The sequence below is a fragment of the Lonchura striata genome, chromosome 5 (genome assembly GCF_046129695.1).
Source record: "Lonchura striata isolate bLonStr1 chromosome 5, bLonStr1.mat, whole genome shotgun sequence".
Taxonomy (NCBI): Eukaryota; Metazoa; Chordata; class Aves; order Passeriformes; family Estrildidae; genus Lonchura; species Lonchura striata.
This window is the reverse complement of record NC_134607.1, coordinates 15,586,339-15,611,728: the sequence shown is the minus strand read 5'-3', so window position 1 is coordinate 15,611,728 and position 25,390 is coordinate 15,586,339. Positions and strand designations below refer to the sequence as shown.

The 25,390-nt window shown below is 40.1% G+C and overlaps 1 protein-coding gene across 2 annotated transcripts in view; it reads left to right on the top strand.

Annotated features, from left to right (window-relative positions):
- Window positions 1-282: 282 nt before the first annotated feature.
- BRAF (B-Raf proto-oncogene, serine/threonine kinase) overlaps window positions 283-25,390 on the top strand; it is a 77,188-nt gene continuing 52,080 nt past the window's right edge. For both annotated transcript variants that reach the window (XM_021551949.3, XM_031507954.2), the window contains exons 1-2: window positions 283-457; window positions 16,073-16,174. In XM_021551949.3, coding sequence (XP_021407624.1) covers window positions 326-457; window positions 16,073-16,174 — 234 coding nt within the window. In that variant the 5' untranslated portion in view covers window positions 283-325. The remainder of the gene's footprint in view (window positions 458-16,072; window positions 16,175-25,390) is intronic.

The window sequence follows — 25,390 nt, the reverse complement described above, 5'->3', positions numbered from 1 at the left end:
CGCGCCGCCGGGGGGCGCTGCGGCGGCGGGCGGGGCCGCGGGGAGGGGGCGGGGCCCGAGCCCACGTCCGAGTTCCCAGGGCGACGGGGCGGTCGCGCCGTGACGTCACGGAGCTTCCCGGTGACGTCGGCGGGCCCATGCGCCGTGGCTGCGGCGATTCGGCGTGACGTCACGAGTTCGGCCGTGACGCGGCGGCGGCGCTGGGAGCGGGCCGGGAGCGCGCTCGCCGCTCGCTCCTCGCACTACGGGTCCCGGCTGGGGCCGCCCCGGCGGCGCGGACGCGGCCGCCCCCGGCCCCGCCCTCGCCCCGGCGCTCCGGCCCAAGATGGCGGCGCTGAGCAGCGGCGGCAGCGCCGAGGGGGCCTCGCTCTTCAACGGGGACATGGAGCCTGAACCGCCCGCGCTCGGCGCCGGCTACGCGGGGGGCGGCAGCGGGGACCCGGCCATCCCGGAGGAGGTGAGGCCGCGCGGCGGCCGCCCGCCCCCGGCGCGGGCCCGGCCGTGCCGGCGGGGGCAGGGAGCGGGGCCGGGCGCGGAGGGAGGGCGCGGGTCCCGGCCGGGCTGCGGAGGAGCGCGGCTCGGAGCCGCCGCGGGTGCCGCGTCCCGATAATGCGGGGGTTTTGCCGTCGGCTGCCCCCGGTGGTTTTGAAACATTCGAAATGCGTTTTAAACCCGAGGTTGGGCTCGGTTCGCTTTGCGGACGTGCCTTTTGTGGACGTGTTTTGCACAAAGCGTCTTAGGAAATGTTAACGGACAGGGCACCGTGGATGTCAGGCCTCTGGTTGGTGTCTTTCTTAAATACTTCCTGTGTTTTTGGGGCTTATTACTTAACTTCCCAATCCCACGGGGAGCGAGTGGTACTACCTGTTTTGCTGGGGCTGAAGTGTGAGTTGCAGACGCTTCTGCAATGTTTTCGGAAGGGGGAATAAACTGTGCGGTAACAACACAAGGTGCTTTGCAGATTCAAGCACTGTAGGCATCCAAGGCAGACCAGCCTGCCAGATGCCATGCCTCGAGTCTGTTCTGGAGGTAAATACAGATGCCAGAAGCTCTGCTGTTTTGTTCTCAGCGTTACCGGCTGGAGAGTGTTTCAGCTCAGCTTTCCCTGGAGTGTCTGTGCAGTTGGTACGAAACCTCTCGACTCTGAGCAGCCTTGCGACCCTTCAAGGAGCCCTGCCCACCGGGGAACCTCTCCTTTCTAGCCTCCAGTAGGGAAAATGAGCTGGCTCGGACCAGCTCCTCTCAGAGGGGTCCAGTTTGATTCCCAAATTCCCAAAGACTGGGGAGGATTTTTTTATCCATTTTATTGATTAATAGCATACTGGATTATAGTGGAATTAGTGGGTTGAGAAGTTTGGGAAGTGCTAGAGCTCATGCTGGGTACATGTCCAGAAAGGAGAAGTAGGGAAAGAGTCAGTCCCTGTGGATGTCTGCAAGATGTGAGGTTGATTCCCTCATCCTAAGGAGTTCCTGACTGACTTGCTTGCTGAAGGTAGGCAAAATTCAGCAGTACACATCTATTTTACACCTACCCAGCACGGTGATTAAACACCTTGAGTAATGCCAGTCCAGTCTGAACTTTCCTGAGTAAGGAGAAACTCTCAGCTGGTTGAGGAACCCAAACACCTGAAGAGTGGACATACACTTTTAGCAGCAAAGTGAGGCTAAAAAGCTTCTGAATTTCCTAGTTATTTCTGTCATTAAAAAAAAAAAATATATGGGATTAATCCAGTAACTGATTTTTATTGTGACTCTTGAAACAATAACATCAATACAGCTGAACTGCTTAAACTGAAGTATAGGAGAGAATAGAGGGAAAAGCAGTGGCAGGGGCAAGAATTTTTTTTAAAAAACAGTTTTCATACTGAAGGGGATGTTTGTGAAACTGCTCTAAGTCACTTGAACTTCAGAAATGTTTGAGACTGTCAGTCATGACATTTGATTCCGAATGCTAAATTACATAGCGTGGCTGCTCCTGCTTCCATCCTGGATGAGACAGAGATAAGTGGTCCAGCATGTGGAACACCTGAAGAGCAGCAGGGTTGATGGGTTGTCAGTACAGGTGTAAGTATTTAGGAAGTGTGTGGGGGATAGTCGTGGATTATTTAAAAGCAAACCTCTTCTCCATTGGAAATACTGAAGCACATGGGTCTCAAGGCAGAGCTGGTTGTAGAGGTTTTGTTTTCTGATGTGGTTTTGTTGCATACTTAACTAGTTCTTCCTCAAGTTGTAGGTAATTAGATTTGTTTACTGTATAAGTACACCTATTACTTCACCTAAAGCTCTACCTTAATGAAGTTCAAGCCCAAAAAGTTGCTGATACAGTTAAAATGGAAACTATCCTTAATACTAGAACAAGCCAACCTAAAGTGTAATGCAAGTTCAAAGTGACAGAAGTCAGAGAAATACTCAAGTGCTGGTAACTGACTCACGGCTGTTATATAAGTACATGTTCTAGTGTTTTGTTTCATTGTTTCAAGACAAGGTAAACCCAATCTTTTAAAGTAACCTTGCTGTGGAAGCCTCTCAAGGAGCATGACCTTACTTATTTAAGGCAATACCTGAAAAGGTTTCAGTTCCTTTAGTCTTTAGGGAAATGCAATCCTGATTTTCAGAAGGCAGGCCTTCAGTCCTGCTCTCAGTTTCTGCTTTTGAAACGGGAGCAGACAAGAATTTCTGGCAGATGTTGAAGTCATCTTGCACACCTTACTTGTATGTTAAAATGCTATGGTAAATGAGATGTTCTGTTCTGAGATTGTAGTTGAGTGCCCTGTGTTGGTTACAGCTACATCACTCTCTCTCATGAATTCCCAAGGGCTGGGGCTTTGAAAAACAAATCTAAGCCATATTGTTCAACTCATGACCACTTCTTAATCAAATAGTGAATTTATGCCTTTAAAAGTTGCTTTTGTAGCCTAAGTGCTGTTGCTAAAAATTTTCTAATAATGAGTATTATAACTCTTCTAATAAATAGTATAATAATTGCTAAATCTTTTCCCCCTATATTAAAATTCAGAGTTGGTAAGGGTAGTTGTCCATGCAGTCATAGAAAATATACAGGAAATGGCTACTTCTCAGAGACAGAAGGATTTGGGAAGAGTAGGGGCAAGTGCATTTAGAAGGAATTTGTTCCTCTCGCACTCCCTGTTTGGTTGCTGATGCTGGGAGGCTTCGGATGCGAGCTGGCGACCACAGGCACAGAGGTTGGCTTCTTCCCCAGCATGAATTCTCAGGACAAGAGATTGTTTGGATGGAAGGTTTTCAGAGCATTACAGGGTTGTTGATATAGTAAGGAGTGTGTGACAGCTGAGAGGAATGGTTCTGCTCTTGTTGCTATAGATTATTTACAGCAATATTAAATAATTCAAATGGGATTTTCTGTACTTGGAGCTTTGTACCCTTAACTGCTCTTTGTAAGACAGGAACTACTTTGAAGGCTGTGAAGTGAGGGCCTGAGCTGCTGTATGGTTGTCTTCTAGGCAGCAATGCTGGAGTTTATCCTGTATGAATATTAGTTATAAATTTAGAAACCTTAATCCTATGAAACAGACTTAAGAGTAAAATGGAGAATGGATAAAAAGATATATAAAATGAAGATAGAATGAAAAGGCACCTCTAACATCACAATATGAAATAAGTAATGGATTCTGCTAATGTAATGTAGGTGCATGAAGTAAAAGTGCACTTGATTTTGTTGTAGTAACACTTAGGGAACCTATAGTGCTGGGTATTAGAGTGTCTGTTTCTCTAAAGAGTTTACCATAAACATGCTAATTATTTGGAAACTTGAAACCATATGAATGTTTTTTTTCTTCATTGTTTTTGTAGTTTTGGGAATACATTTTTTGTTCAATCTCAATTATGTTTCCATGCATTAGTATTCTGTGACTGAAGTAACTTCACAGTCTGTGGATGACATCCTGTTTAATTGTGAGGACAAGTTAAAGTGGAGCTGGATGTGAAGCATCTTGTAGTTAATATTCTGCAGTAGTATATCTCAGAAGATAAGTGAAATAGTTGTCTCTGTTACGTAGCATGGAAAAGGCCATGGTTAATACTGTCTGACTTCGGGTCACAGCTTTGAGAAATGCATGGTCTGGCTGAGGGGAGTCTACAGCAGAATACTAGCAGTGATTTAAAGTCTGGAAGGTCAGAGCTTTGAAGAAAGACTCAGTGAAATCTGAAGTTGTTGAAAAAAGAAATGGAAATTGTCAAATCTGATGCAAAGAAGAATGCAAATAACTTGTTTGCCAGGCTTGTGGTAATTACTGCCAGAAGTATTGAGTTCAAGTGGTAGCAGAGAAGATGGTTCCATGTCACTATGAGAAGTTGTTCTTTATGGCTAGGAATAGTGAAGCATGAAAATAAACTTTCTGAACTTACTTATAAGCTGGTCATTAATAGACTGTCACCTCAACAGGCAAACATATGTCAGGAGTGATGGGGGAAAACTGATTCAGATGTAAAAAAAGACAATTACTTTGGTAACCTCTCATTAGAGTTTTTATGATTTATTTCTGGCAAGGTCGATCAAACATTAGAACACAACCTTGAAATACTTAGGTTTAGTGGGGATAGTAGAGATTTCTGCTTAAGGTGTTTTTCCCAAACGGGAATATGATTAACAGCTCTTTCCTGTGGTAGCTTGTTTGATTACACAAAACTTGCTTAATACTGTGGTGGCTCCTTCTGGAAAGTTATGTCTTGGGAAGCTTGTTTCTTATCTCTGTGGATATCCACAAACTGGTTGGGAACAAAATGTTTAGTACTGATTTTTTTTTTTGTCCTGACTTACAGTCTTGCTTCTTAATTCCCATTTATATTTTATTGTAGTTGTTAAACTCAAAGACCTCTTATTTTTAAAGCTGTTCTAATAATACCCTTCTTGACACTTGTTTAGCCAGGAATGGCAGCTCTTTTGTTGCATCAAGTTAAAAATACTGTAGACCAAATGCATTTTGGGTTTTGGCTCTGTTTTTTGTTTGGTTGGGTTTTTTTTAGTGCAGATATTTTTTGATTGCAACTATCTTTTAACATCAACTGATAACCCCAAGTTTCCTTAAGGCTTCAGTGATCCACTTTGTAACAAATCTGTAGTTCAATTTAATTAATTGTTATTAATTATTGTCCAAAATTTTGAATGCGTGAAATATCTTGGAGGGAATTTGATTTAGAAACAAATCTAATTTTATTTGTACTTACAAGGGAAACAAAAGAAGGTTTTGATGGATCATGGAATTACTAATTCTCTTCCAGTCCAGCCTTCCAAGGAGGGTGTTTCAAGTTTAATGAAGGGGGTTTTCTGAAATACAGTTTTGGCCCAAGTGCAAGTTTTATTTTCAGTTTGAACCACTGGCTTCTGAAGGGTGATGAGATGTACAATATATCAGAAATGTCCTGTCATAATTGTAGTCCCTGTGGTGTCTACTGCTCCCTGTCTCTGCAGTTTGAGCTAAGTCATTCAAGTGGTGCTTTGTCACTCAGAGCTGCAGGTTTTGCCCTTTGCTGTGCCCACGTCACACCTCTCAGCCAGATCTACTCCCTTGTGCCCACTTGGTGCCACACAGGTCCTTGTCCTGATTTGACTCCACTCACTGGTACTGAAGAAAATCAGCGTTGCTTTTGCTGCAGTAGTTTCCTGCAAACTTAGTCCATGGAATCTCCTCAACATGAGGAGCACCCAGTGAGTTCCAAAAGCCTGTGAAGTCAGACACTAAAGGAATGTGGTTAGGGGGAGTAGTGGTAGTATGGGGGGGTGGTGTGTGTGTGTCCCCTTTTCTGTTTAGGTACTATAAATAATCTTTGTCCCATAAAACTCCATTGGAGCCTGAATTTTTAATATTTGAATGAGAAGTTGTGGTCAATGAGACTTCCTTAGCTGGACTTGTCAGGTTTAGATCCTGACACCTCAGACTTTGTGGTCTTGAGCTTCCCCTGCCAGGCTGTAACAATCTTGCTTGGTCTCTGTGGAGCCCTTCTGAGCATGCTTTTTACAGAAGTAGGATTGCATGCCATAGCTCTGCCAGTGTGCCAGGGATGTGAAGGTGTCTGTGAGCTTCTTGTGTAGCAAGTGTAGATTTCCAACTGCCTTGACCACGTTTTGGGTACAGTATTTAGTTTTGTGAGGTGTGAGATGGTTTTCATCATTTTCAGCCGTTCACACATCTGTGTGTGAACAGAGCTACTTTCTCACAGCTAGTGGAGGATACAGAAGTCAGCATGCAATAGATGTGTTCTCTTGCTTCAGCTTTTTTATTCCAGTTGCTCTTGAGCTTTTGGGGTGTACAATGGATTCCTCCCAATCCTCCCTCCTGTGCATAGCTTCTTTCCAAAAGAAATATGTATTCATTCAACTGATTCTCCCTTCTGTGGCCAGTTCTAAAGAGGGCTGGTTGATGCAGAATTACATGCCTTTTCTTTTTTTTCTCCTGCTTAAGCCCCTTGCTGCAATTTTTTGGTTTGTTGCGCCTTTTTAGCATTTGTGAGTTTTGGAGGAGCAGCAACAGTGTCTTTATTCTGTTTCTGGTTACGTTTTAGGAATGTGGACCCTAGCAAAAAAAGAGTTAAACAGGCAAAAATCTAATTTGTAACTTTTCTCTTTGACTGAAGGTGCTGCCAGTTCAGGCAGGAGTTTTGAGAGAGCAGTGCTGCCAGTTACCATCCCACTATGACACTCCCCAACCAACATGAGCATTTAAAATCAGAAAACAGAACTTATTTTCAAAATGGAGCTTGTTGTGCAGCGTCAGATACAGTGCTCAGTATCAAATGAATTTTCCACACTATTGGTATTAAATGCAGAAGCATATATGAGTATGTTTGAGCACTGAAGGGCACTTTTGTTTTTCTAAGGTTGTGATTGAGTGAATGTGATTTTTGTGGGTTCTCACAGTATACCTGCACAAAGCTTAGCATGAAGGGGCAATCCAATTTCTGCATGAAACATACTAACTTTGTTTAAAATCTTTCTTCTGGAAGACAAACAGAAAAAGCTGATAATGAAGATTGAACTAAGTTTAAAAATGTGTTACGTAACTGAGTGGCTAGGAATATTTTTTTTACCCTAAAAAGGGGGATACCAGCTCTAATGTCTTGCTTTGTTATATAGTGAGGCCTCTTAAACGGTATAATTGTAATAAAGCTACTGTTAAATGCACTGGTTAGTAATAAGTAATCTCCAAATGCAGTTACATTGTATTCAGGCAACATTTTCTGACACTTGGAGCACAGACATGGTACCTTAATTTTTTTCCATCCCTTTATCTCAGTTAAAGGGTTTGTTTTGAAGGTAGACATTTTTGAAGTCAGACTAGTGTGTCTAGTTTTTCTCTCTCTAGTACAAGTTATTCACTAATGATGTTTGAAAAGCACTATAAAATCAACCTGAAATAAAATGCATCATTATGACTAAGAAGTTGGTAGTATCTCAATATTTGGAACTGGATGGTTGTATACTGGTGCCTCAGTCTTTGATCTGGTTTTGAAAATTTATTCATTAAACTTAATAGGTCAAATTTTCTCTATAATAGGTTTCAGTAATGTAGATTTAAATGTGAGACTTTAGTATCACCTGAGGTAGCTTTGCGAAAATATGTATTTAAGTGTTCTATAATTAAGCTCGAATACAGTTTGTACTGTCTCTTGTGACATTTTTAAGCCTATGTTAATCATATTGATGTAACTTTTTCCAGATACTAGGTTAAGTAGTTAGTGTATTTTTTTTCATCTACAATGGGTGGCAAGGAGCCAATTCTGCCTTTTAAATCATTTAATTTTGCAAGGTGGTACAGGGGTTGCTAAGGCAGGGTGGTCTGCTGAGTAGAATATAGAATGCTGTTTAGGAGAACATGGTTTCTGTGGCAGTTCCTATTTGACTATTTCCTTTGACTAGGAACACATTATTTGTGTTTTAAAAATAAAAAGGAAAGAATGAGTACCTTTGCTCTGGTTTAGCTTTTGAGATCTGCTCATGATAAAAATAGGATACCTTCTTTATTGGATCACAAATATTTCTAAACAAGCAGAGTATAGTTGGACTCGTCCAACAATTTCAACTGTCTTTTACATTTTCTAATAGGAAACTATTCACAGTAGTCACTATGTAGAAACAGTTTATTGGTGGAATATTGCAAAGTTTCTAACAAATTATTCTATGGATTGATAATGCGAACTTTTAAATAGGTGTTGATTATCTTTTCTGCCTAGTGAAATTAATTGTGTACTCTGGCAAGGAGAGAGAAGAATTAAGTTCTGTAGTTCAGCTGAAACTCAGTTTATTTGTTTTGTCATTTTAATTAATGTGACCAAAGCTGTCTAAGAGCTTTGCTGGACAAGCATTTGCTTCTTATAGGCAATTATTGTAATTAGCTAGCTGGCTGCTTGCTTTCCATCACAAATTTGACTTTTCAGCTTTAGGTGTGCAGAGAAATAGTCTGGTGTCTTCACAATAATCTTTCTTAAATGTCACCGATGTATGGATTTAGTGTTACTGAGATTCTGTGGTAGTTACCTGGCTAAATCAAAATTGCACTCTTAGGTGGGTTAGAAAATCTAGATAGTTTATTTCCTCTTTTATTTTTTTTTAAAGCTGTTACTGTCTAGGGAGAAGTTGTTGAATTCATGAATGTAAATACAGTGAATTGTTCCCAAACTCGGTCTGTGCGTGATCCTCGTGACTACTGAATTAGTATCAAAGTGAATAAGAGGGACTAGTAATACTGCAACACAAAAGCCATGAAAAATATGGAATTAAAGATTTAGCTGTGCAACTGGTGGTTAATGATGTAAATGAGGGATACAGGCAGCTCTTATTTTTCCACACACTGCTGTTCTACTGTGGTAGAGAACATTTGTTAACTTTCCTTTTTATAGTGCTTGGAGGCAAATTCTACTTAGCAGCAAGCAGTAAAGATGGCAGGTGATGGAAAAAGTGGGAGAATGAAAGAGAATTGAAACTTAAACAGAAAGGCTGCTGCTGCATGGTAGCCTGAATCCATCTAAGTGTGAGCTATAGAGAGGAAAGGTGACTTTTTCACCAGCTGAGATGATCACTGTGTCCTTTGCCAAGCTGTTTTAAGCGCAGTAGACTGGCAGAAAGCTAACCTTGACAAATAGAACAATTTTTCACTTGTTTAGAGTATGGAAAGGGTCCAGCCAAAGGTTTACGTTATGGAGAAAGAGTAAGGAAGAGAGCAGGGGTAAATAGCCAAGGACAATGTGATAATTGCACCCACCATCTTGGCTGGTGTGAGCTGCGAAGCAATCAGTGCCTAAGGCTCTTGGTTGCTTCATTCTTAGAGAGAAGATGCTTGCTTATGTTACAAGGATAGACTTCACTGAGCTTTATCCTTTACAATTTTTGAATTCATTTTCAAAAATATTTTTAAACATTTGTAATGAGCATTTGAAGTCTGAATTTCTTTGTTCAAGAGGAGGCAACTTAAGAGGCAAAGGCCTGTCAGACTGAAAGGCTGTTTATTTGGCTTTAAGAGTAGAGCTGAATGATGAGCAGTTGAGTTTGTGTTTAGAACTAATGAAAGCAAAAGATACAGATTACTCTCAGTTGCAATTGATGGTTTGCAAAGAGATGAGAGATGTAGAGACATAGTTTCTCATGTGAACTCTCCAAGGATGATGGTACTTTGCTACTTGAATGTTAACTTAGTCAGATGTTGCCTAGGTTTTTGGAGAACAGTGGAAGTTGTTGGGTGTTGGTTCTTGGTGAAATGGTTTTGTTCAACAGGAGCAGTGTCAGATGCAGCTGAAACCTCCACTCCTAGCTACAAGTTAGTCTTTCCTTCATAAAAATTTCTACCTGTTAAATGGAAAATAACTTTTCATCTTGAAGCCTTTTTAATATTTAATTAACTACTGTGCTTACAGCAGATGCTCACTGATCACATTACTGTATTAATTGACCTAGTTATGACCCTAGCTGTCAGACAGGGTGGTACTGAAAATGTACCTCTTCAGAGGATTTTCCTTCCTAGATGTAGTCTTGTACATCTTCCCTAAGGCCATTTGTCATGAATCTAGAAAGATACATTCATAGGCTTTTGTGGGAAAAGAGATAATGGGTCCTTTTTCTCTTGGCTACAGGTACTTCTCTAGATATTGTTTTCTTGTAACTTACTTGCTAGTCTGTGGTTGTAAATTTTACTGACTTATTTTGAACTGCCGACATTCAGACTTTGACAGTGTTCCATTGTTGGCTACCCCAGACATTTTAAAGGACCTATAAATAAAAATTATAAAGATGATTCACAGAGATTAAAAAAAGCTGGGAAATATTAACTAGGAAAGGCAAGCTTGATGTTGACCTTGATGTTGACTCTTATGTGAAAGCCATTGCAGGCTGGTTTTCAATTCAGTGAAGTTTTTCCGCTGTTGTCACACTTGCTCAGTAAAAACTTTAACTGCACTGTTGAAAATGTGGTATGCATGAAGAGCCAGGAGAATAGGAAAAGTGGAAAAATTAACACAGTTAATGCACAACTTGTGAGAAGCTTCCACAGAGAAATGGAGAGAAGCTATATCCTGGAGTATTGGAAGAAGGCAAGGACTGTACGCCCCACTGTCTGTTTGTTCTGCAGAATTGGCCTGCAGGAAATGAGAAGCAAGCTTAGTAAGAGTTAAGAAGAGGACTGGGACTGAGATGACTGAGGGGGGAAAGTATCTGAAGGAGGTACCAAAGTGCAAGAAAGAGGCAACAGTGATTGTCAGCACAGAAACCCAAATCCACATATTCTGCATCTTGCCATGCAAACAGTTTGGTGGGCTGCCCTGGTATTAACCCCATTCCTATGTCCTCTTGCCTGTCTTTTACCCAAGCATCTCACTTGGGTATGTTATCCAGCTAAAGACAATCTCATACATGACAGCTTTCTATAGTGTTTTCTGACAAAGTGGACCCTTGCTCAGGGGACCAAACAATTGAATTTGTGGTGTAAGAAAGAAGCCTGGAAGGACTGATTGGAATAGCACTGGATAGGTATTGATGATTTTTGTCCTCTTTATAAAGCAGTTTCCAAATGAAATGCTTAAATTTTTAATTGGTTTATTCTTTAATTACATTGTTAGTACTATCAGAATGTTTTCTGTCATCACCATGTGTGATAATCCAAGTGCAGGATATACTATTCCTGGACAAATAATGCAGTTTTTTTCTTAGAGAATAGATTTGAACTTTCAGTGTCTTCTACCAAGCATGAATCATACTGCTTAGAGTTGGCATGCTCTGCAAGATTTGAGTAGTGATGCCAGGTGCAGAAAGTACGAGATAAGTTTGTTTTGTGATGTCTCAGGCACCGCACATTTTGACAAGCAGCAAAGGATGCGAAAATAACTTTATGGCTTAACCTTGTGTGTACCTGAAATTATTGTCCAAAGGCTTCTTGAGCTCTCTCAGGCTTGGTGCTGTAATTACTTCCCTGGGGGCCACTGAATCAGGCTCCTGGTGTGACTCCTTGGGATGGTCCTATGCAGGGCTGGGAGTTGGACTTGATGATCCTTGTGGGTACCTTCCAACTCAACAAATTCTGTGGTCTGTGCAGCCATAATCTTCTCTGAATAGAATGGATTTAGGCTTCTACTGTATCTGACTTGCCTCTGGCTTGAAATAGGTCATTGTCTTTATTGCATTGTAAGGGAGTGCTTGTTTGCAAAATTAATGTACAATTATCCACAATAGGCAGATTTAAGTTGATATATTCCAGTATATCTGGAATATTTCCAGTTGTCTGGCTGCCTGTGTCTATGTTAGCCTGCGTCAGCTTCCTTGTGTCAGCAGCACTAAAAGGAGAATCAAATCTAATCTCTTGTGATAGAGAATAACCTTAACCTAATGCTACAAGATAGGCCAGAAACATTTATTTGATGCTTTTTTTTGGAAAAATGATATGGTTATCCAAGCTGTAAAGGATTCATTACTTCTTCATGCAACTACAGCTTAAACAGTGTCTCAAATCCCCATTCTGTTTCCTATGGAAAGGGACCAGACTTACATGTGGTCAGTACTGGATGCACTGCAGGTTTACTTCAAAATGCATTTAGATTTCCAGCAACTGTCTCTGAGACTGGAATAGTTTTTGTATTTCTGTAAGATACTTGACAGTTGTGGTTTGATGTTTTCTTACAGGTGTAGGTTTCATAAATATAGTGGAGAGCACATAAGAATAAGAAAAAAATATGTCTGTTCTTTCTTAATAACTTTGAGGCAGTTTTCTTTTACTTCTAAAAAAGCGTGAATAAAGAGTGGATAAAGGGTTTACTGTAATCTTTAAAAACTTGGGTTTATTTTGTGGTGTAGTAACAAGCTCTTTGGCCCAGAACTGATTGATAAAATGTCATGTTTTTGGTGCCTTTGTTGTGAGGCAGTTCTTTGCTGTTGTCCTGGAATGTATGTGCTTATGGGCAGTGAGACCCTTGCTAGGCCATACTTGCCCATTGGGGTTTTATTTGGACAGTTTAAAGAAACCTCTATATCTGTGAGTGCTGCTGCACTCCAGTGATGGAGCTCTTAAGAACTTTGTGTTCCAGGGTGTTTTGCACAGCAAAGATGGGGCTCTATCTTGGCTCAAGATCTTCAAGGTTGGGCTGTGCTCATGGCACAAACTAAGCTGAGTTGTCTGAATGAGCAAGTCTGCAAGGAGAAAAGATGGGCTGAAGTTGCTGGCTCTGCTGGCTGTGAAAATACAACAGGGATGGTAGAGTTTTTGTGAGGCAAAAGCTGTGGGTGCTGTGCTGGGCAGCAGCAGGCTTTTCTGAGTCATGTGAGGTCACTTGTTCTTGTTCCTTCGATTGAATTGAAGCAGCAATCCTGCATAGGATGAAGGATACCTGCAGAAGGGTTCATTCTCAAGCCAGATACTTAAGGATTGCTCTGGACCACAAAAAAACTGTGTCTTAGTATATTCACAAATGCAGGAAGCCAGAAGGTAAATTTGCTCTAAGTAAATAGCAGTACAAATTGCCACTTAAAAGGAAATTGTGAAGCTTGGAAATTTGTTATGGCATATGTGTTCTTGGGCTAGAATATGCTAGTCAATACTAGATTTGTGAAAGTTCTCATCTTGTCAGAAGACTTGATGAATATGGCACACAAAATAGCTTTTCCTTTTCTATGAGAAACAAGTGATTATTTGTTGCTATGGCTGACTTTGATAAATTTCCTTCTGCCTTCAGTGTTCTTCTCTCCTTCAGTGTTCTTTCAACTGTATGAGGAGCCTTTCTAAGATTATAGAATCCATATGAAGTTTGCCTGTAGGGTTCACTTGTGGAAAGGCTCTCTTGCACAGATATATACTATGTAATTCAGGGCAATGTTTTCAGGTGAAGATATTTTCTTATAGGCTGGCAGCAAATTTATTTTTTTTTCATTAATCTTAGAATCACAGAATGGTTTGGGTTGGAAGGGACCTTAAGTATGATCTTGCTTCAACTGCCCTGTAATGGACAGGGAACCTTCCACTAGACCAAGTTGCTCAAAGCTGTGTCCAACCTGGCCCTGAAGAATGTCAGGTATGAGACACCCACAATTTTGCTAGGCAGCCTAAATTATTAGTCAAATTCCACTTGTCGTGATACTAACTTTGGAGGAAGATGTCTGCTCTTTAACTCTGCCCGTTTTGGAGGCTATTTGATTCTCTTGCCAACATTTCCAAAATAACATGCTTCTATTGTGCATTTTGCTGGTGGTGTTACATTTGTTATTTGGTATCTTTACTGTAAGAGAAGAGGAAGCAAGGTTCTGGTTATGGACACAAAATAGAAAATAATATGAGCAGGGAAGTTACTCGTTATTGATATTGAAAAAAAGTATTTGGAAACACATGTGGCCGGGGCTCCTTCTTGGCGCTGGTGAGGCCTCACCTGAAGTGCTGTGTCCAGTTCAGGGCTCCCCAGTACAAGATAAACGTGGCTGTGCTGGCTAGACTCCAATGAAGGGACACAAAGATGATGGGCAAGTGGAAAATGGAGCCAGGCTATCTTCAGCAGTGCCTAGTGACAGGACCAGAGGCAGTGGACACTAAATGAAACACAGGAGGTTTCTTCTGAACATCAGGAAACATTTTTACTGTGAGGGTGGCTGAGTGATGGCACAGCCTTAGGGAGGCTTTGGACTCTACATCCTTGGAGATACTCAAAAAGCATCTGGACATGGTCCTGGGCATCCTGTTTGAGGAGGAACTTGGAGCAGATGACCTAAAGAGTTCCCTTCCAACCTCAAATCCTCCTGCAATTCTGTCTTGCTTTGTCAGTGAAGAATCTTCCCTCTTCACCTTCCTCATTGCCAGGCAATTAAGTATAGTAAATTGTTCATTTTGATGAGGAAAACCTTTGCTGGGTAAGATTGCCAGAATAACCAATTAATAGCCATTTCCTTAAGTACTATAAACCTATTTCTGGAGGTGATCCTGAGATAATTCCTAAGATTGCCAGGAATTCTAAGTACGTGCAGCCCAGGTTAACAGCATGTTACCAATTACATGGTAAGCAAACATCCTAAGCCTTATATTGAACAGGTTAATTGACACAGTGTTGATTCATGCTTGCTCTTTCACCAAGCATACAACTAGTACTTGCCATCTTGGGAAAAGCTAACCAAATACAGAAACCCTTCTCTTTGCTTCTGGTTGGCAGTCCTAGGTTCACTGATAAATGATTGCAAGTTGAGAAGCAAGTTGACTCCCACCATTGCCTCAAGGGAATTTACATATAGAATACTTCAGTAGCACATTCTTTGGTATCCCCCCACTCTCACTCTTTGAAGTTTGGTTTGCTTGTTCCTGAGGAAACTATTTTTGCTCAACTGCAGCTTCTTGATGAAGTCTTTGTTCTGGTATCTGTTAAAAAAATTGGGCTAGAAGGGAATCAATCATTAGTTTACTTCAGGAAACTGCTGGAAGATAACTGTTATATAGAAATAGAATGGTAAATAAGGTGATGTGAAAGTGCACATTCAGTATTTTAGAGTTTGTGAGCTTCTCAATTTACGTATTAAAACTTGTTTTGATCCCTCTTGGATTGCATCCTATTATTGGTGCCTACTTTAAAATATGAAATTATTTGCATGTTTTTTTTTTGCAGAGGTAGGTTGTCACAATTTGTATATTGAGACCTGATCTTGAGACTATCTATTATATATTATAATCCATGAAGTAGAAAAGAGACTGGGAAAGGTAACAGGAATCTTTTAATTGTCTTTGGAAGAAACACCCTGGGGATGCTTTTTAGAGCATCCTGGCTCTAAAAACTTGATTGAATAATTTTTTCTGATAAGTAGTTAGAATAACAGTATGTATGAAGGAGCAATTCCCCTCTTTCTCACCCATCCTCTCCTCTGAATTTCTGATTTTGCTTCTACTTGCTTCTTACATCAGTGTAGCATTATTGCCTTAAAGGTTTGTTTTTGTGCTTTGCTGCCTTTTTTAGGTATAAATTGAGATTCATGGTACTGTTAACCTACATTAGTGTCCAAGTCCTAAAGTGAACTCTTTCCAGTTGTGAAGAATAAGTAGCAACATGAGTGGTTTCAGAGTACAATGCTGTAGGTCATCTCTGTGCACAGGAGGTAAATGTCTTTTTCAGGTCATGTCCAAGGTCTGTAGCTTGCAGGGTAGACTGAATATGGAAGTTGAGACATAGAAGATGCTAAAATCAAGAGATCCTATTGCCATGTAAATGGAACTCTAGGTATGGGTTTGTGAGTATTGTTAACACACATTGCTGAGGTTTAATAGAAAAACTCTTTAACTAAGTTTTGTAATGCTCTAGAAATTGGTTTGCAAAGTCTTGCAAGGAAAATACTTAATATGATTGATTAACAAGAAAAACAAATCATTCCTAGAAGTTGTTTATTTAGTAGGTCCTGAATTTTAGGACCAAATGTAAGTTCTGTCTATTTCACAAGCAAACTATTACTGACACTGGATGAACAAGATAGCCTTCTGCACTCGTTTATTGATAATTACAATTTTTATTATGGACTTCTCTTAATTTTGAGAGACTCTTGTTCTAGGACAGATTCTGTAGGCTTCCTTTGATGATTAAAAATTTTAATTTTCTGTTCTAGGTGTGGAACATCAAACAGATGATTAAATTGACACAAGAACATATAGAAGCACTGCTAGACAAATTTGGAGGAGAGCATAACCCACCTTCAATATATTTAGAGGTAAGTTTACATTCAAACAAATGTGGTTGGATTAATGTTGTGTTAATATTATATAAAGTATCTGAGGTTAAAACTGAGAATACCTGTATTAAAAGCATATATTCTCCTTGTGCATTACAAACTGAGCTCTCTTCTAAGAGCTAGAAAGGAACTGTATGGGATTCCTGGGATTCAGTAGGGGAAGATCAGTGGCATGGGGTAATAATAATGTTGGTGCAATAGAAATGTCAAGCCTCTTTGTAGGGGCCAGGGGAGAGAAGATTGTGTTTATAATGGAGAAAATCATGCTGTGTTAAAAGCCAATATATACACATGAAAACATTTTGTAAGACTAACTTTGCCTTTAAAGCAGATGACTTCCCTTTCTTTGTCTTTGAAAACTGGTAATGTATAATCCAAAAAATTGCATTAGTAGAAGGTGACTTCTTACGGAAATAAATAAAATTGTGGGGTGGAGTAGAATTTTTAAGCTATTTTGAATTTGTAAACTAAATACAAATTCATAGTCTTTATTTTTCATCACTCCAGATTCACAGAGTTGCGTTGACATAGGACCATTAAGAGCTTAAAGAGCTGCATGCAGAAGTTACCTCTATTAGGAATTGAAGGGTCATCATGTGCTTCAAACCTGCCCTTTTTGTGCTTTCCTCAAGTATTTAAATAACTGGAGGTCAACCAGATTTCTTTTCTAGTCCTTTTATTTGCAATTGCTGCCTAAAGGTACTGGATAATTAAAAATAAAGATCTCATTATTTGAGGTACTTCTAGCTTTTATCTTAATATGTCAGAGCAGGGCACTAGGTTGATTATACAAATGTTGACATTACGTCCTGAACAGTTAAGGTCAAATGAGGCCCTTGGTAGTTGCTTTACTTATTGCTAATGTGAAATGGGAGTATCAAATCACTACTATCACTGTTTTATCCACTCTGCTACATTTAAGCACACCTGTTTTCACAAGGATTGGTTCATTCCATGTGTTTGGATTTATTATTGCTAGATGCAAGTGGGTTTTGTTAGATTGTGTATCAAACTGCAATAAAAATGAACTTAGGCTATACATATAAATCTGTAAGTCTGGATTGAAGGTAGGAAAGCTGTTAGTTCAGCTGTTTCTCACTTGCTTTTACTGAAACCAAAACCAAGATACATTACTGGAAGCTCTGTGTTTGTTCTGTAGGTCATTGATAGGGAAAAGAGCATTTACAGTTATAAATAGGTACTGGGAAATTATTATGACAGCCTGAAGAGTAAGTCTGAAATAGTTGGTGACCACAAACCATCAATCTGAAAGCAGATTTGCCAGATCAGTGGATCCATGTGCCTCTGAGATGAAGCTCCAGTTCTGGCTCATCAGTGGGGCAGGGCAGCCCCATGAGGCAGAGCAGGGTGTTCCTCTGCGGCAGTGAGTTCCACAGGATCTTGAGCACATCTTGGGACAAGTAGTGCTGGTCCTGGCTAGGGAGCCACAAGCCATTGGGTGGAAGGTGAAAGGGGCTGACGTTGTGCTTTTGCAGTTGTTATCTCATAAGACAGTCCTGTGGAAAGAGCTTACCATGGTTGAAATTAAAAGCTTGTTCTTCCCAGCTCATTGCTATGCAGTTCCTCTGCTTCCTTTGCTCAAGTACTTGCAGTACTGGCAGTGACTAAGCCACAACCAGTCACTAACCTGTAAGGAAAATACCCTGGTTTTGTTGGATTACTTTACTATCCAGGTAGTAGTTTAAGCCTGATCATGATGAAGTTGGTGAGCTGTAAAGCTGTGGTTAAAATTAGGGAAGGGGAAGAGTTTGCAGCTGTGAGCCAAGAACTGGAAGATGGGGTGAGAGGGGAAAGAACTTTTTATTTGGATGGTCACTAGCATAGATTAGATCATCCTCAGTTGCATTTATCAAGGTGAACAGGATTAAATGCTACAGACCTGTAATTTGTTTAGTGTGTAGACTTCCTGTGGTAGAACTAAAGTGTGAAAGGAAAAAAAAAAAAAAAAAAAAAAAAAGAAACATTTTGCTGAATGCCAGATACAGTTAGAAGCAAGATTACTCTCTACCTTTGACTGTTAATTTCAGTCTTGCAGCAGTTGTCTAGTGTGTCCTTTCTGTGCCTTTCCCACCTTTTGGCTTGGTCAAGACAGGGCTTGCTTTCTGTTCTCAGCATTTGCTTGGCAGCAATTTATCTGAATCTAACCTGTCACTGCTAGAGCTTATGTTTTGACTTTCTGTATTCCATCATTTGTCAGAGAAAGGACCAGAAAAACTCTGGTTGCAGTACAGAAGAAAAAAGCTATATGTAAAAAGTTTTGAATGTAGTGTGATAAAGTGTGAAAAAACATGTTTGCCTCTAGGAAAAACTACTAAGAAAACACAATAGTTTTGATACAAATAAAAAAAAAATGTCTGTCTGACATGTTAGAGCAAACTTGCCACGTACAGAGTTATTGTGTGATATTGGGTCTGGGGCTCAAGTCCTGTACCTGGGTGTCATCACTGACTTCTGTGGAGGGCTCCTCTTTCCCCTTAAGCTTTTACTGTAGTCTATGTCTAGGTCTTGATGTGGTCTGTGTAGTCTCACCAAAACTCTCAGGTGGGAAGTAATGGAACTTAGATTCCATCCATCATCTTTTGATCTTTCTCTTTTTATTGCTTTGCCAAAGACTAATTTCTGGCTGTAATTCAGTCCTGGTTTTACCCAGAATCTGTATGAATGATTTTGCTAGTGTGTTACTTGAACTGCATCACCCTTCCCTTTGTTGCCTTAGATTCATAGAATGGGTTGGATTGGAAAGTATCTTTAAAGGTCATCCAGTTTAACCCCCTCTACAATCAGGGATAATCCAATTTAACACCCCCTCCAACCTGGCCTTGAATGTTTCCAGGGATGGGGCACCCACCACCTCTCTGGGCAACCTGTCCCAGTGTTTTACCACCCTCATCATACAAGTTTTCTTTCTTGTGTCTAGTCTGGATCTACCCTCTTTTAGTTTAAAACCATCAGCCCCACTCCTGTAACAGCAGGCTCTACTAAAAAGTCTGTCCCCATCTTTCTGACAGATCACTTCAAATATCAAAAGGCCCTTTAACTATTACAGGCTGGACCAACTCCAGCTCTCCCAGCCTGTCTTCATAGAAGAGGTGCTCCAGCCCTCTCATCTTGTCACCTTCCTTTGTACCCCTTCCAACAGGCCAGTGTCCTCTTACATTGGGAGCCCAGAGCTGGATGCAGCTCTCCAGTGGGGTGTCACAAGAGGGGCAGAATCACCTCCCTTGACCTGCAGGCCATGCTGCTTGTGATGCAGCCCAAGATATACTTGGCTTTCTGGGCTGTGAGTGCCAGCTCATGTCCAACTTTCCATTCACTAGTACCTGTTCAGCAGGGTTGCTCTCAATCCCTTCATCCCTCAGCCTCTATTGATTAAAATCCTTCTTCTGCTCTGACCTCTTGGCATTTTCCATAAAATGTGAATGACTCTTAAGGACTCCTTAAGAGAGTAGATTGTGTCTCTTGATTATCTCTCGAAGTTGCTATCAACAAGCATGTTAGCTTATTTTAGCAAAAGTCTAAATTAGCCAAAGCTAAATGCTAGGTATGCATCTGCAAATGAACACCCTTGCTTACACCCATATTGCTTTTCACTAGATGTAAACATCTAGTTTTATTGTAATGCTTCCTGCAAAACCATGGCTATTTTTATTCTTCTGACAAGTCTGACAGCTATCCATCCATCTTCCAGTGTGTAGATTTTCAGTATCACAGATTATTTGGTTCTTTTGTACTCCTGCCTGGCTTTACATTTTTAATTTACTACACTTCTCACTGTCTGCTCGTGTTCACAGAACTTGCAGCACCCTGTACACTGGCTCCTGGCCTGTGTTGCAGCTGCTTCTGAAGACCTGTCAAGTGAAGTTGTGGTTGAACCTGGTGACACCATTGCCTTTCAGTTAAAAGTGAAAGGAAGGATTGGAGGGAGCAGAAGCTCGTGAGAAAAGTGCAGAATTCAACAAGAAAATAATTCTGAAAATTGAGCATTCAAAGGAATATAAAACATACATCTCATTTAAAAATAAAAAGGAAATTATCATTGCTCAAGAAATACAAGTTGTTGTTTCTGTGTTCATCTGAAAGTGAAGACAAAATTTTCACTGCCCTCAGATTTAATTTTTTCCCAATTTCAGGAGAGGGTGTCAATGCATTTTGCATCAAAAGAACTTGAAAACTGACAATTGTTGCAGCCATCATTTCAGGTTTCATCAACTGACTACGAAAGAGGAATGCTTTTCTTGAAATATTGAAAGTGGTTAACCTGTGCTGTGTTGAATTCAGCATATATTTAATTATGCCTGCAAGAGGGGATACTTGGATTTAGGGGTGTCTCCCTGCCTTGATCCATCACTCCTCAGTGATGGTCTTTTGAAGGTGAGTGTGCAGCAGGAGGAGAAGAGCGCAGAGTGCAAGCCTGGGTGGAAAATATAGTTTAAAGTGGGAGGGCAGCAAGTTGCTTCCCCTGGTCCTCCCTGGGCAGGAAAATTAGGGCTCAGGAGGGAGACCAGAGCTGCAGAGAGACTTGTATGTGTCTAAGGTACAGGGGGAGGAAACAAAATGTACAGAAGAAAGAAAAGAACATTTGTCATTAACCACACAATTTTCTTCTAATCATTATAATTAATAATAGCTTTGGGAATCTTGTCAATGTTCTCTAATGTGATGGTAAGAAAAGCTTTTCTGTTTGTTCTGTCTGGAAGAAAGAATAAACCTAGTAAGCAATGACTGTATTAAAATCCAAAAATGGCTTGTAGCCAAATTTCCTTCTTCTATAATCTTGGCATTTAACTTTTCCCATTTGCTGTTTGTGACCTCAGCTCAAAAAGACCCCTGAAAATCACTGTCAGACCACAGAATGGTTTGGGTTGGAAGTGACCGTAAAGATCATCACGTCCCAACCCTCCCTGCCATGGGCTGGGACCCTTTCTATAGACCAACCTGCTCAAAGCCCCATCCAGCCTGACCTAGAGCAGGGATGGGGTGTCCTCAGTTTCTCTGGGCAACCTGTTCCATCCAATGGAACAATTCCTCACAATTTCTTCCTAATATCTGATCTAAACATGCCCTCTTTCATTATAAAGCCATTCCCCCTTGTTCTGTTACTACATTGTCCATGTAAAAAGCCCCCCTCCAGTTTTCCTGTAGAGCTCCTTTAGGTGCTGTAAGGTCTCCCTAGACTCTCTTCCAAGTTTAAGAACCCCAACTCTTTCACCCTGTCTTCATAGGAGAGGTGCTCCCAATATTTGAAATAACTGCTTGACTCAGTAGATACACTAATTTTATTTTTATTTTCTCCTGGAAAAGAGGCTGCAGGAGCTTCTCAGTAGGTTTTACCACACTTTTTGGAAGCACTCTGTATCTCAGTAGCTGAAAACATCAATGATTTTTGTCTTCCCACATAATTTCTTACTGCGTTATATCAGTCCGTGAAGTGCTGTTTCCCAAAATACATAGTTTGTGACTCACCATGGAAAAACCCTTTTCCTAAGGGTTTGTCTAAGCATTGTAAATATTGGAAATATTTACTGCAAAGAAGGCTGCTATTATGATACTAGGAAAACCTGGGATTTACTTAGCAAAAATGGTTAAAATATGCAGTTGTGTATTCTTTAGGGCATGCATCAAAATTTTTATTTCTTTTATCTCTACCAGCAAAATACTGCTGAAAAGGATAAGCTGAGTTAGGGAAAAGAGAGTAAAGGTCTGTATATTGGTAACAAATGCTGTGTACAAAACTGAATGGGTTGCACAGACCCGGGCTGGCCAAAAGCACTCAGCTAAAACTTAGAAGGGGGGATCATGTTTAAATTACTTAATCAGATTTGTTAGGCTTTATAGACTCTTAATGACTGCTCAGGGAGGCCTTACCTATTTAAACTTCCCTACTCTTATGTGTCCTTTTTGCTCCATAGTCATGTGTACAGTATTACCTACCAGCACTTACCTGTAAGAACTGAAACAGTATTGGCCCATTTGTGTGTAAATTGTTGTCTGGGATGGGGTTGTATTCTGGACCTGTTGGTTACTTCAGTTAACAGTCCAAGACTAAGCTGCCAGGTCTTTTGGGGTTTGTTTGGTTTGGTTTCTTGAATTTGGACTCCACACAAAATGAAACAGTATGCAAATGTATAGAATTACAGTGGTATCAAAATAAGTTTTAGAACTTGGTCAGATTTCTAATACTGTCTTGAAGGAATCATTCTCTTTCTTACTCCTACTCTTGGGAGCAATTTAAAATGAGAATTGTGGGGGTAGAGGTATGTTTGCCCCTAGCTACTGTGATTTTTATTTTTTCTTAGCTTTCTCTTTGCCAGAATGTGTTTTATTCAGAGGCATTGCTGTTCTCAGTTTTGAGAATTTGGCTATTTAACATCAGGAGAGTATCTAATTTCTTATTCCTGTATATCTGAAGAACCCATGCAGGAGTTCAAATTAGTTAATTAAAAAAGATTACTTCTTTGCTAATCTGAAGTATGCTTATTGCAAGAGCATGCAGATACAGTCTAAAATAGATCTTGGTGATGAATCTCCGCTTGTTCCAGACTGTGGGATTCCAGGAAAATGCTAACACTGCATATAGACACTGGGAAACCTGATGGCCCTCTGAGAATTTCAGATTGGTTTTTACCAGCCTCCTAACAGATGCTGTTCAAATATGTTGGACCAAATCTGGAGTGTCTAAAGTTAGACTAAGTACAGATTTAGGAGTCATACTAAATGAAGAAATCGTGACGTATGTTACTGTCTATCTTCAGCTCCCATTTAACTTAGTGGGATTTGCGTTTGATCAACAGCCTAAAAGGTCAGACATCTTTTAAATAGAAACACAATCTCAGTTTCAAACACCAGAAACCTGTAGTCTAGGCTTTTGAGTATTGCAATATGTGGATATTACCTAAAGCTGATTGACAAAGAGAGAGAGCAGAGAGCATGGCAAAAGCAGTTATCTGCTTCAGTTTGGACTGGTGTTCCAACCAGATGTAGTAGAGGGCAGAGAGAGGAGAAATCATATTTTGCTACTTGCGTTTCTCACAGATTAATTTAAAAAAAAAAACAAACAACAACTTGTTTCTTTTTATTTCCTTAGATGATTTTACTAGAATGTATAGCCTAGTCATGGCCCAAGAAAACAATTTTCAAATATAATATAAATTATATGTAAGAAAAGAAATGCATATTTTTGAGAAAATTCTTTGTCCTCATCAACTGAACTCTTCTGGCATATCTGCATAACATCTCAAATTCTGTTGACTTCTGAGGTCAGTTTTTATTTTGTCAGATTGCAACATTTAAGAAGTAATTTTAAGACTGCTGCTCCGGAGTATATACAACCGTTAAAACTACAGAATATATACAGCAGAATAAGAGAGCAGTGGTATTTTGGCATATGTGCACATTAAATATAAACATGCCATCTTGTAATGCTTTAGTTGGACATTGCAGCTTATCAGGCCTTGATGCATTTTACTTAGCTTAAGTCTCAGGGGTGTTCTCATATGTATGGGACTATTATATGATACGCAATATAATTAAAATTCACTTTTTGTTCTATTTTTGATAGCCATAGGATTATGTGTAGATAGACAAGTTGTGCCAATTTTAATCTAATGCTCAACTTTTCAAATATATACTTTGTGAAATGAGACTTGGTAAATTCACACCAAGCTGGGAGCAATCTGAGCTGTCAGTGACGCACTCTCACAATACCAGCAGCAAACTGCACATGGGGCTGCAGCAGCAAATGAAGAGGCACCCATCCACTCATTACTTGTGTGACTGCTTTGAGGTGGTGTTCAGCAAGGGGAAGAGAAGCTTCAAAAGGAATCTGCAGGCTCTTTCAACCTAAAGAGAGAGTCAGAGTCACTCTTCCCAGAGCTGCACAGCAAACAGGGAAGGGGTAATGTCGCACATAGTGATCATCCAGTTGATTTCATAAGAGACCATTCTTCATCGTGAGTGTGGGGTTTGAGCTCTGCAACTGGCTGCCCTGAAGTTGTGGGCTCTTCTTTCAAGATTGGAAAGCATGCTTTGATAAGGCCCTGAGCAACCTCATTGAACTTAAAAATTATTTCTGTGCTAAATGTGTGTTAGGACTAGATGTCTTCTGCAGATATCTTCCAAACCTTTTTTTCTCTCTTCTCATTCTGTATCAAGGAAGATTTAAGTTTTATGCAGAACACTACTCACTTCTTAATGGCGAAATGTAAACTGATTGGATTGCATCTAGATTTCCTAAACTCTTCCATCTGAAATGCCTTTAGAATTCTTGATTTAATTATTTGTTTGAATATTCATATTAATATTTTTCATGCGATTGATTCTGTACAGACTTAATTTTAATCTTGTTAGTTTGTTTTTGAAAAACATGGTCAGGAATGAACCTCATAGTTGACCCAATGACCCTTGATGGATTTGAAGGTTTGTGTAGCTCTTGATGCTTGTCTGCTAAGGTGGCTGTGTTACTGCAGGTCAGTTTAGTAGACAGGCTGAATCTGCAACATGATCTTCCTTTTAGCTAGAAATACTTGCCATAGGTCAGCTTTGCTGATGTAACTGTCTTTGAATTTAGCTCTATAGAATTAGTCTGTCTTGACTTGGTGCTGTTGTCTTTGTAAGGTCTGTTGGTGCTAATCATCAGATTAAACTGTTTCTCCAAAGTACTTAACCTTCATAAAATGAAATTTTATTTGAGATAGGCTGTTTCTGCTGCATGTACTGTAGCTCCTTTTGTATAAGAAGAATTTCTTTTTTTAAAAGAGAAAAATATATTTAAAGTCTAGTAATGCATTTCTAGTTCCTTTATGTTTTTCTGTGCGAACTTCTGCTAGAACACCGAATAACTGTATGGTACTTGAGAGGTTTTGTTCTCAGAAAAAATACAGAGCTTTTGCAGAAATCAGTGGTATAGAACCCAAAGCCAGCTGCAGCTCCCAGCTTTCCATACTCATTGTTTATTCTCTTGAGAGAAATCATTTGACTTTGCGTTTGCATTAGTGACAGATTGAGCTGCCAATGTAAACATTGTAGGATTGAGTATTTTGAAAGTTGTGTGTAATTTTGTGAAGGAACTAAACCCACAAGTGTCCGGAAGCAATGTAATGTTGCATGTGTTTGAATAATATTTTGCAATGTTCATGAGAAAGGGAAGTAAGTATTTAGAACAGTATTGGTGAAATG